Source organism: Podarcis cretensis (assembly GCF_951804945.1).
Source record: "Podarcis cretensis genome assembly, chromosome: 6".
NCBI classification, from domain to species: Eukaryota; Metazoa; Chordata; class Lepidosauria; order Squamata; family Lacertidae; genus Podarcis; species Podarcis cretensis.
In genome coordinates, this window is record NC_137175.1 from 34,734,736 (window position 1) to 34,748,019 (window position 13,284).

Below are 13,284 nucleotides of genomic sequence, written 5' to 3' on the forward strand. Positions count from 1 at the left end.
AATCTTGATGTAAGTGAGAAGTGACTAGCACTAAGACAGGCATAGGCAAACTTGGGGCTCCAGATGTTTTGGGACTACAACTCCCATCATCCCTAACTAACAGGACCAGTGGTCAGGGATGATGGAACAAGCATCACATCAGTGCAAGGATTTGCTTGCACCATGGAGAATTCACCCTTCTTCTCCTTGCACCCCTAAATCTGTTCTAGAGGTTTCCCCAGTTCCCTAAAGCAGATCTGGGTAGGGTACAGGGCACAGGGAAGGGGGCAGGAGAGGGGGAAGTCCTGTTCTTGTGCAAGTGGACATATTTGTGCTGATGGGATTGGCTGGCTGAATACTGCCTATTGTGTATATCAAACCTTGAAAACACTCAGTTCAACCAGTTTAGAAATTAAAGGTAAATGGGGTCTCTGTAGATCAGTGGCATAGCGTGGAGGTGCCGGGGGGGCCGGCCGAACCAGGCGCAACATCTGGGGGGGGGCGCTCGCACTCACAGCTCTCTGCCCCTACCTGGCTCACTCAGGGTTAGGGGGCGCAAATTACTTGCCTTGCCCCGGGTGCTGACAACCCACGCTACGCCACTGCTGTAGATAGATATATGTTGAGGACTCAGCTAGGGACCATCTGACAAAAGACCCCTGGACCCAATAATGGACAGTGGGGGCAACCTCCCCACTGCCTTACCCTTCTTGCTCTCCCTCATGGTAAGCAACGGTGACTCTTCTGTCAGGAGGTCAGGTAAGCAACACCCTCCACCCTGTTGTCCACTACTACCTGGGTCCTCTTCACCATTGTAATCAGCTTGATTGTTCACCTGCTTCTCACTTCAGCTCAGTCAACTCTGGTGGTAAAGGAGATACAGTAGATGCTTGCTATTTGGCTCTCTGCCTGGTAAGGAAGTGAGTGATAGCAATGAAGAAGAGGAGCAGCAGCAGTTGGTAGATGCAGTGAGCTGGTAGATGCAGGGAGTGGGGGTCCATGAGAAGGTCTTGCCGAATGGTCCTCCAAAGTCTGAAGCTGATACTAGAACCCATTGTCTCAGGATGGGAGTGAACATTAGTCCAAGTGAACTTCAAAAGAGAAGGAGGGAGAAGGTGGAGCGAGCTCTGCTGTAAGTAGCCAGTTTTGATGCAGTCTAAAGCAGCCTTCCCCAACTTGGCTGGGGTTGATGAAAGTTGCAGTCCAAAATATCTGGAGATCACCAGGTTGGGGAAGGCTGGTCTAAAGGAATAGTCTCTAAGTGCCCCAGTAGACTATGTCAGCATATGTATTGATTAAATGCCCCAGTGGGTTGTGGTCAAAAATCATAATTATAACTTTTTAACAGTTTCCTAGTTCTGAAAGCCTGAAGCTTTGTATTAAGGTGAGTGTAACTATAAACATGAGTTCAATACTTTTGTGTGTGCTTACTTATGCTTTATGGCCCTGTCTACATGTGTGCATCAGTATTAACTGCTATGTGCTTCCAAGGAAAATGCACAACACATTTCTGTTTATTGTTTATATTGCTGAACCTTCATTCAGGTTAAATCCCCTGTGATCTCATGTGTGTAACCAGGAGGTCCCCCCCGCCCCTGCTACTGGCTGCAGGTAAAGTTTGTGTGGGCCATTGCAGCTGACCAGGGAAGGGAACACATCCAACCTCACATACCATCTCACTTTGATCTGCCCTCGATTCAGAGTAAACCGTAAATATTAGCAGGGAATTGCTTTGCCAGGTGTGCTTGAAGGTTGAGAAGACCACCCTACTGACTTAATTCACTAAATATAATGATACACCTTGCAGCATTTAGTATCTTCCAACAATGTCAGCAATATCTGCTGGTAAGTTTTGTAGTTGATGATTGGCAGTCGTAATCTAGATGTCAGCATCTTACCAAAATCCCAGGGTAGCCTTATTTGCATCACTGCCCTCTAGGCTTTACTTTTAATATGGTAAAATGTTCCATATCTCTGGCCTCTTTGATGTTGTGTAATGCTTCAACCTGGCTGCAAGTCTGTACTCCATAAAAGGGCCTCAGCTGCAACTATGGTGTGAGACAAAGCTCAAGGGGTCATCTTCCAGCTCTTCATTATTTCTGGATAAAAACATCAACAGGATTGAGGCTATATTCGCATCATACATTTAAAGCACTGTGATACAACTTGAAACAGTTATGGCTTCCCCCAAAGCATTCTGGGAGCTGTGGATTGTTAAGGGTGCTGAGAGTTGTTAGGAGACCCCTATTGCCCAAACAGAACTACAATCTCAGAGCTCCCTGTGACGAGAGATTGACTGTTAAGCCACATAACAAACTACAGCTCCCAGAATTCTTTGGGAGGAGCCATGACCATTTAAAGTGGTATCATGGTGCTTTAAATATATGGTGTGAATGTGGCCTAAGAACGACATGGAATTAGATGGAATTCTCCATAGATAGCTCCTCTTAGGAAACTGCTAGGCACAACTGTGCTGATTTCTATCTGGTTGGCATATTCTTTTCTACTTGGGTACTACTATTCCAGTTTTACAGTAGCTTTTTGAAGTTTTGTGACCATGATTTATGTGGGCAATTACTTCATTCCAAAGTATGAAAATGTCACTCTGCTTAAACTTTCCTGAGAATCTGCTGGGGGCTATAAAAGGTTTGCCTTTGGCTATCTTGACTTTATTTCAAATGATGAAGTGACTTAATTTCATACAACAGCAGAGCTTTGTACCTGCCTGTGCTTACAAAGGGAAAATGAGACAGAGTGACGTGCATTCTGCTGCAGCCAATGGCATAAGCAAACATTAAAAGATTAGGCATCTTTATTGCTGTTTTTGACAGCCCTAGTCTAATAGATATGCTGGATAACATCAACACAGCACACAGAAGAGCAGCCAGTATTTATTTCTATGGGAAATTGCAGATTTAGTATTTAGCCCCCATGTTGAATATCTTTGGGAGAGAGACTAGAATAAATGGACTTCAAGGTTCAGAGGGTCTATTACAGTAATTTATTCTTTTTTTTAAAAAAAAATACATGATCTTTATTAAACTGTTCATATTACAACAAAAGAACAGTACAGCAGACTGAAATATCACATATGTACTGTACATCGAAACTTCCATTTTCTTTTATTATCAATACCTTTCTGTGCACATCTCCACACTCCATGACTTCCTGTAAAGTACCAGATGGTGTCCCTCACACATGTTCTTCTGTCATATCTCGTGTTCATCTGGTAGACCTGCATGGCTTTCTCTGTCCCAGATAGCAGATTTCAATTAAGGAATCTTGTTTAACCACTCCCCTCAGCCAACTGATGTGATGTGCCAGCTTTTTTTGAAATGCCACATGACAGATCCTGCCATATCACCTTTGAGCAGTGATCTAGTGTCGAGAAATCTCCATTCATGTTGTGACTTGCAAAAACGCCACTAGGGGTATGTACTTATTAACAGCTTGGAACACAGCAAGGCCATTCCCCACCCCCACCCCCCAATTGCATTTCAAGATGTATTTGCAGCATTGCCCACATCTGAGAGAGAGTGATGATGATGTCACCCATTGGGCATGATGTTTTCGGTCCCTGCTGTAATTCCCCCCACCAAACTCTTATTCATTAAGCTATCATCTGTCCACGTAAATTCACCTGTGGGTGTGTGACGGCTGTTGGGGTATATTTGTGTTATCACTTTCTCTATATCCAGATTTGTAGTTGGACTGAAGCGAGTTTGAGGGGGAAAACACATCAAACTGAAGTCTTTGTCAATGAGCTACTAGGATCATTCTGGGTAATGCTATGTGAATGCAGCTTCAGAAACCAGCAGTGGGAGTGCAGTGGATGTAGAGAAAGCTGTAATGGGAATGTAGCCTAAATCTTTATAGGGTATCTGTTCTGCAAATTCCTAATACATTCACAATAATACAAGCCACATTTTTAAAATATGAAATGGATACATTCATTGACACAAAGTGAGACCTATGTTGAATATTTAGTTCAAGAAGTGAATATGAACTATGTTTCTCCATATCAGTCAGGGCTAGCACACTTGCTGTATACAGACACTTAGAAAGGATTTAAAAGTTTCATGCTTCAGTGCTAAAGCTCACCAACAAAGCAATGATATCTGATTATTAAGCGTCAGACTCAAGCTGTCATGGAAGAGAAGATCTGATATGACTGTGAACTAGATATTAAGCAAAATAACCTCCAACGATATAATCCAGGCACCTGCATGCTTCAAAAACTCTAGATCTAAACTTTTAATCACAAAGCTTCGTTTTGTATCATATGGCAAAGGATTAACCGGTGCAATTTGGTGGTGTTCAAAGGAATTCTGTAACAGCATATAAGTATAAAATGAAACAACTTAGAAATGAAACAAAATACCTAACATATGCCTTTGCGAAGAAAGAAAGAAAGAAAGAAAGAAAGAAAGAAAGAAAGAAAGAAAGACAATTAGATGGTTTTAGCCTGGGGATGATGTATAATTTACAGAGAAGACACAAGAAGGCCCTAACTTAGAAAATGATGCAAGCGTACCTGGTCATTTTGTATTACTTAATTTTTCATTACATAGGTATGGGACCTATGGTTGGTCTGAAATTCCAGCTAATTTCTCTTGGGCTCTAGTGCTTCTGTGGCAACTACATTGTTTCTTTTTTAAGGGAGGTGGGATTTCTAACACTCTGCTGTGTCAACACACTTGCATCTCCCTTTGAAACTGTGAGATCCTCATGGCATCTGCTTCACCGCAACAGGCATGCAGCTGCAGGTTCCAAGCTTTGGTGTAGCGTCAGGCCTATTATCCCCTCCTATCCTTGGAGTGAAACCAGATGCAATCGGGAAAGCAGGGCAGCCAATAGGAGCAGAGGACTATTCATTTCTTAAATTAATTTATGTTTTCATATGCAGTTGTTTCATCTGGTCATGTCTCCACAAGCTGCTACTGTCTGCAAGCCAGTTTGGTAAGGGAAAAATAAAACCACCTTCTCAAAAGATGCCAATGCTACAGTTTCTTATCATGGTGTATCTAATTCCTTCCACCACTCCCTACTCAGATGAAGGAGTGTGGTTAACATCTGCAAGTGTCTATATGGAGCCTTTTTCTCTGAACAGCTACTGCAGATTGCCAACTGATGCTACTGGTAGCACCAGTCAATGTTGGTAAAGCTGTATTTAAATGGCAGCCCTGAGAAAAAACCAACAGCCTCCCGTCATCACCAGATATACCATATCACAAGCCTTGGGTTCTCCAAATGTAAGTCAGGCCCAAAGCGCAACATTGCAACTTGAAGAGCAAGTGTTTTGCTTTAAACGTGCACAATCCAGAGTGAGATGAGATCACTGTGGCTGCTCTCGCCCATTTGTCTGACCACCCTTCTGCCTGCAGTGAGGGTTTGCTTTACTGCAGGCAGAGGAGGAGGGTGGAGACCATGACAAACAGAGGGATGGGCAGGAGCTATCTCCTTTCTCACTTAACTGGTGCATTGAAATGGCAAATCCTCATTCTCTAGATAGCAACTGGGCAACCCTAAGACAAGCATCTTGACCAGACAAAAATAAATTGCTAGGTGAGGTGCCAGCTACTTCCAGACTCCCTCCTCCAGCTCATCATTTAGATTTCTCTTCGCTGCTCCAAGAGAGTGTAGAACTATTCCTCCGTGTTTTAGTTTTAGTTTTTATATGTACTTTTTATTAAATTTTCTGTTATATAATTTCAAATAAACAGTTTACATACTTTAAAATATCCAATGACTTCCCTTCTTCTCTTTCCATGGTTCATTTTGCATATCTTACCTCCCTGCATATTTTACAATAACTATTTCAATGGGTTCGCCACTATTACATCCTTCAAAAATTATTTACTCTGTTGAGTATCTTAATGCCGCCTGCGTTTTCAGCTGTACACAGTTATTTTCCATATACTCAATAAACTTTTTCCAATCTTCTTTAAAAGTATTTTCTTGCTCTCTTATTCTATACGTTAAATGTGCAAGTTGTGCATATTCTGTCAACTTAAGTTGCCAATCTTCTTTAGTTGAGACCTCGCTCAAACAAAACATGGGCTGCACTTGCTGCATACATAAAAACCTTTTCTGACATTTGGGGATTTCTCCTTTCAGGAGAAAGGACTCTGGTTTGGGCAGGGGAAAAGTAATTTTAAACATTTTCCCCAGTTCATTATAAATCATTTCCTAATACTCTTTTACCTTTTTACATGACCATGTTCTTCCATGTTTTTGAATTAGTCCAACTCTAAGAATATCCACTGTCCTTAAGAAAACAGTCTTTTTTTTGAGCTGCTCCACAAGGCTGGGAGTCCAAGAATAACCTTCCTCCTCCTTAAGGAGTTCATGTTGCTGAAATACACCACTGGCTTGTGAGAATGTATTTATGTGCTGAGGGAGAAGCAGTATAGATAGCAGCTCCTAGAAACACAGTGCTATGATCTATAGTGAGACTGAGGCATGTCCTCACCTACTACCATAGTCCTCCTGCTTCTGTCTTTCATTAAAGCTACACAAAGCTGATGGCGCATAATAGGAAATATGTTTTGAGATCTTTAGAAGAAAGGACAGTGTTCCACTAACTGCAGAATGAAGAAAACTGAATTATTTAAGTAAGTTGCTTTATTTATCAATATATTTGGTGGCAGACAGAAGCAAAGTAAGCACAATAGCCAAGGTGAAAAGTTAAAAGATCTCCCAACTCTTTATTGATTTCAGATGTTCCAATGAAGCAAATACACATACAGTACAGGAAAAAACAAAGTTGACATGAAATTCTTGTACATATATATTACAGAATACTTTGTATAGCTGGGTTAGTGATATGGGTGGTAATAAAAGGTAGTAAATTAATACAACAGAGGAGTAAGCTTGCAAAAGTTCATTTCTTCTAGTTGTGCCCATGAGCCTTCTGAAATGATGCATTGGACATCCAAGACATCCTTTGACTAGCATTTTAGAATGCATAAAACAAAGCAAGCCCTAATAAGGTAAGCACTTTTTGCTATCTTGAGGTCATAACAGGCTCTAGCATTTATTTACATGACTCATGTCCTATGCAAACATCAGCCTGTTGCATCTTGCTTCTCATGTGGCAGGGCCAAAAGAAATGTTCAGCCCATCCTCGCAAATAATATTCTGTCCATCCATTCCATGCTAGCAAATGATATATACACTGGAGCCATTTCTCTCTGGATAATAATTTAGGAGAAGAGGGCTGATCAGGGATCATGAGCCATTGTAGAGCATTTGATTTTACTGCTCATGTAGATCTCTTCAAGATCAATTTGCCTTGCCAAACACCATAACAATACCAGTGGTAAGGATTCTCTTACTACATGCCAAACATTGACAAAACTGGGTTATGGAGGGCAAGTGCAGATGACAGGTAGTTCTTGATTATCTGACAACTGACTAGTTGTGCCAAAGCCTTCTATTAACTCAATGATAATCATTCTGCTAATCATTCTGTTAACAAATCTGGTGTATGTGTAGACACACACTTTATGCTTACATATATGAACACTATTAAGACTATTAGTAGCTTTTCGTTATAAAATATCAAATGTTAAAAATGTAGTTCATGACCAGGTCTGGCATCACCACACAGCAACTCTTGGGACCTGACTCTGGTAGGGCCTCCTAATGGCATGTGACCTGTGCCTGCCCCCTCATCTACCCCCCCCCCCAGCAGCCAGGACTCTAAATCAACACTGGGCACCACTTTTACATTTCCCACAATACCATGGACTGATGCAACATAGGCATTGTGGGAAATTAAACATCAGCATAATGTCCCTGTAAGTTAGGCAGGAGTTGATTTTGCTGAGGGTCCTCTGAAAACTTGGAACCAATCCAACTGATGAAGATGAGATGATGCACATGTAATCCAGAAACCTACTGCCGATACATTTGATTGGTTCATTCAAAGGTAAATTGCAACACTGTTAATTTCTACAGTTCCTGGCCATGTGCAGCCTTCCTGTCTGCCCATTCTCTTTCCTAGTTTCTTTCTCTCTTGGAAACCTCCCTCTCCTCTCAGCTCCACTCCTCTCCACTCCTCTCCATTATACTGTACCACTCCTTGTCCCAGTATTCCTTTCCAAGACTTCACTTCTTCCCTAGGTCTCTGCTCTCTCAGCTGCCTGATGGCTCCTTTTCCCCTGCATGCCATTCTACATGGTGCAGTAGAGTCCCCCATCCTCTGGAGAGTTCCCCACCTGGAGACTGCAAATATCTGCAGGGAGAAGGAGGGGGCAGGAAACTTTCCCGCCCTCAACTTCTTTGAATTAACTTACCTTTGTCATTTATTTGGAATGACACAGCAACTTGCTTTCATAAATGTACTTTTATCACTGAATAACGACGCACCATTTGCCCAAGCTAAAGCTCCTCTACAAAATGCCATAACCACCCCAGGAGTATTACAACACACCACTGAAAAACGTACAAAAACCTATGACAGGATGCCTCTGAGGTGTGAAGACTGAAATGGTAGTCGAAAAGCATAGGGCAAATCCATTTTAGATCCAGCAGAAACTGCTTGAACATATTTCTTTTTTAAAAAAATAATGAAAACCACCATCCCTTTCCTCCCATGCTTCTAAAATGGTCTGACAAGAAACAGTTCGATTTCATAGCTACTTGTTAAACACTGTAATTTCATTTTGGTTCCTACTCATGAGCCTTGGGAGAAGGCTCTGGGTACATTCAAAGTGAAGTCAGAAGACTTCTGTTCTCACAATGGAGCGTTTCTCTTTCCTTTTCTCTTCACCCCCAATCCAGTTCTATGACCTCCCCCTACATCTTCAAAATCTACTTCAGAGGCTTGGAAGATCCTGTGAAGGGGGCTTGGGGGCCCAGAGGGCAGAGGAGAGGAGAGGAAAGTTCCATTGGGTGAGAGGAAATTGTTTGTGCAACTGAGTGAACATGACAGGAATTCTCAAAGAGTAGATCACGTCTATTTTTCTTTTTTCTGAGTATATATCGGCAGACCTGTTCAGCTGACGGATTTATGAAATAGCAAGAATCCGACTTTGGTGAAGCAAATTTTTTTGAAAAGCCACATAGAAGCTTGTGGTAGATTATATCCTTAGTAAGACCTTGGGGGTTTTCCACACAATCCATTACTTATATATAGTAAAAAAATAAAGTTTTCAAAAACTATCAAGAATCAATTCAGGAGAAATTTATCTGACATGAATTTGCTTCTTGGGATTTGGAAACTAAGTGACCTATAGGGAGAAAAATGCTTAGCCATAAAATGGAATACGAAAGCAGAACTGGCGCCCACACCCTCACCCCCCCCCCCAAAAAAGATGAATGCAGAAGAAACTCTGTGATGTCAGTAAAGTTTAGGGAGAAATAATTTCAGCAATCTAAAACAGGAGCTCTATACTAATTATCTATGTAGAATGACCACTGACAAAGAAATAAACACATAAGGTATTAGTAATTTTACACAATTTGTTGGAAATGAGGAATAAAAAGGACTTAAAGCACTATCCTGTGCATGGTTATTAAGAAGGAAGCCACGCTATGTTCAATGGGGCTAACTCCCAACCCTTTAGGTTGTGCAATCCTGTGCACATTTTCATGGGAGTAATCCCCAGTGAACTCAGTTTTCCAAATAAACAAACATTGAATTGCCCTGTTAGACAACTGAATGGTACCCAAATGCCTTTGGTGACACTGGAATTCCACTTCTCCTGCTCTATATACGTATACCCACTAAATATATACATACATAGGTGCTACCTCCTTAAAAGTTTCTTAACTTTTAAGAGGTAGGTGTCTAACTTATTCATCGTACCTCTCAAAATTGTAAGCCCCCGTTTGTTTGTTTTTAAAAATACTAACAATTGACATCAAGTACCATTAACCTCCAGCCTCCCAGCCTATCCCCAGAAAAAAAGAAAGAAATATTTAAAACAGCCATTAGAACATTTTAAGATATGCCAGACAATACAGCTTTTGTACCTAGTTTTACAAGTGTCTTGAAATCTGGCAACATTCTCTCTCTGTGTATGTTAATGTCCAAACAATTTCTTGACGGCAGAGGCCTCTAGGCAGAAAAGAGTCACAAACTCTGAAAGAAAAAGAAAAAGGCTGAAGAATTAGTCATTTCCAAGTGTCCCTCATGTACATATTGAGAAATGCCCCTGTGCGCCTTTAATGCGCAGTTGTACCTGTGGAAGGAGATACATAACACACATAGGAGTCAAATCCTAGGGGCTTCAGCCCCACCATAAAGTATTTGAGGGGGCCGTGCCCGCACAAAGTTGATGAGCATTCTCATTCAAATGGTGTGTGTACACTGTATCATGTGATCAATTTATTCAAGTTGGCACCCCTGATAGGACACAACTCAACTGAGTCTTCTTCCTGTTGCTTCTCTGTTGAGCTATGAGTTCATAGCTGCACACAGATCACAGTGCGCTCAGAATGGGAGGGTGCTATATGCTCCCTAAATAATCCTTCACTTCTCCCTCTTTGTCCCAGTTCTTAAGGCAGCAACTTAACCCACTAATAACCCTGTTGAAGTACAACCTTTTTTTGGGGGGTGGGGAGATAAGAGGTTTCCCTTGAGTCCTGTACCCAGCAGTGGATGATCTGGTGGCCTGCGAGTGTTCCCCTGCCATCCAGTTGGTTGTATTGCTGCTGCTTATTTAAAGTCATGGTTTTCCCAGTAGTGATGTATGGAAGTGAGAGCTGGACCATAAAGAAGGCTGATTGCCGAAGAATTGATGCTTTTGAATTATGGTGCTGGAGGAGACTCTTGAGAGTCCCATGGACTGCAAGAAGATCAAACCTCTTCATTCTTAAGGAAATTAGCCCTGAGTGCTCACTGGAAGGACAGATTGTGAAGCTGAGGCTCCAGTACTTTGGCCACCTCATGAGAAGAGAAGACTCCCTGGAAAAGACCCTGATGTTGGGAAAGATGGAGGGCACAAGGAGAAGGGGACGACAGAGGACGAGATGGTTGGACAGTGTTCTTGAAGCTACCAGCATGAGTTTGACCAAACTGTGGGAGGCAGTGGAAGACAGGAGTGCCTGGCGTGCTCTGGTTCATGGGGTCACGAAGAGTCTAACACGACTAAACAACAACAACCTGCTGTGGGGGAAGGCAATGGAGAAGTTGGCATGGTGCAAACAAACCAGCAGAGCCAATCCAGTGCTTCTACCAGTTTATTTGCACCATGCTGACCTGGCCATCAACTCACATCTCTCCCTCTACCTCCCAGCAGTGATATGACTGACCAGCCCCACATATTGATGCTAATCTAGAAGTGATTAAGGTCCCCGCCCCCCAGCTTTGAAAGTCTGATTCAGTTGTTTACCTGTAAGCCAAACATGCAGGAAAGGTATCTTCTTAGAACCTTGAAGAAAGGGTCCTGAGAGTGCTTCCTGTTAAGGATCCCATCATATTTCTATCATATCCTTGCTGCAGAATGGAAGGTTGTAGATCACATAAGGATAAATCAGATGAAGAACCATTATGTTATGAGGAGTCAAGTGTTATGACATAAGCATGAGAGAAGTCAAATTCAGGCAAATGTCTGGATGCACTCACAAACTATATATGTTGCACGTGTAAAACTCTCTAAGGCACAACAAGAGTGGTTTCAACTGAAGACTTCTAGCAGCCTCACTTAATAACTCATATATAAATGCAAAAACATTTTGCAAAGCTTCTGAATTTTTTTGCTTCTGTGTCCACAATTAGTCGACGTATATCTTTCTGTTCCTTTCTTTTTAATTGTCATCCATCAGCAGACCAGAGGAGCAAAACTAGCAAAGCACTAGAAAATGCATTGCATTTTTTTTAAAAAAAAAGAAGATATGTCACAGCATATATTATTTATATTGAAGATCTGAAAAGGTAATTCCTTTTCATCCAGAAGAGATGCCTCTAAAACAATTCTGTATGAAATGAAACAAAATGACAGCTCTGCTTTCCAAGACAGTTTACCATCACAACTTTTTGTTAAAAAAACACTGTTTCTATGATCTTAGGAGACATTCACCACAGGGCTAGCTACATCTTTTATTATGTGAGTGGGGCTGTCCAAGTGCCATGCTGTTTTATGAGAAACAGTGAAAAAGGCCACAATATTCTCTTACCTGTTTTAGTATAGTTTGGAGCTCCCTGTTTGACCATAGGTCAGACAACAGCATCCGAGCAGCTTCAGCTGCTTTTGGATAAGATCTACAGAAAAGAAAGAAGGCAAATGAGCTTTCCAGAAAAAGATGGATGACAACAACTTTCTTGCTGTTCTTCTGCTGGCAGGTAAAGACTTTCTTGTTCCAACAGGCCTTTGGAAATTGACTAGTTTTTATTGTAATTATTGTTGTGTTTTAAACAGATTTTATATAGGTATATTATATATAGGTATATTATATATATATATATATATATATATATATATATATATATATATATATAAAATGGCCTCGATCCAGTATACCTGAAGGAGTGTCTCCACCCCCATTGTTCCACCCAGACACTGAGGTCCAGCACCAAGGGCCTTCTGGTAGTTCCCTCACTGCAAGAAGTCAAGTTACAGGGAACCTTCTTGGTAGTGGCACCTGCCCTGTGGAACGCCCTTCCATCAGATGTCAAAGAGAAAAACAAGTACCAGACTTTTAGAAGACATCTGAAGGCAGCCCTGTTTAGGGAAGCTTTTAATATTTGACAGACTATTGTATTTTAATATTTTGTTGGAAGCCGCCCAGATAGGCGGGATATAAATAATAAATAATAATAATAATAATAATAATAATAATAATAATAATAATAATTTGATTTAGTAGGCCTTTGGGGATGAATTCAAACCACTGGAGAGTTATAGCATCTGCTGAGGTTGTAGAGACCAATATGGGAAAGACATGTTTGATGTGCTGTTGCAGGTCTACTATGGCATTTCTTCTTTCTGTACTCCTCCCCCTGGCTCAGCATTGAAGTGCTAAATCTTGGTTTAGTGTTACATGCAAATCTTCAGAATGTAGTTTACAAAATAAGCTACAATAGCCAAAGTTTAAAATGCCATTCAGTAGACAGCAGCCACCACCAACCCCATTCCATGGTATTAATGAGTGTCTAGGTTCAAAGTTAAGGGCAGCGCTGAGGAGCTTTATAAAGCCCATCATCTCTGACTATTGGCCATGCTGGCTGGGCCTGATGGAAACTGGAATCAAATAACGACAAGAGGACCACAGGTTTCCCATCAGTGGTTTAGGAAAACAAACTCAGTATCTGAGACTCACACTAACCACAGCTTTTAAACATGCTTATGGTGAGGT

The 13,284-nt window shown here is 41.4% G+C and overlaps 1 protein-coding gene across 1 annotated transcript in view; it reads right to left on the reverse strand.

Moving 5' to 3' along the window:
* Positions 1 to 6,659: 6,659 nt before the first annotated feature.
* PKP1 (plakophilin 1) overlaps positions 6,660 to 13,284 on the reverse strand; it is a 48,093-nt gene continuing 41,468 nt past the window's right edge. The window contains exons 12-14 of the mRNA XM_079981890.1: positions 12,106 to 12,190; positions 11,322 to 11,425; positions 6,660 to 10,069 (exon numbers count right to left, since the gene is read on the reverse strand). Coding sequence (XP_079838016.1) covers positions 11,354 to 11,425; positions 12,106 to 12,190 — 157 coding nt within the window. The 3' untranslated portion in view covers positions 6,660 to 10,069; positions 11,322 to 11,353. The remainder of the gene's footprint in view (positions 10,070 to 11,321; positions 11,426 to 12,105; positions 12,191 to 13,284) is intronic.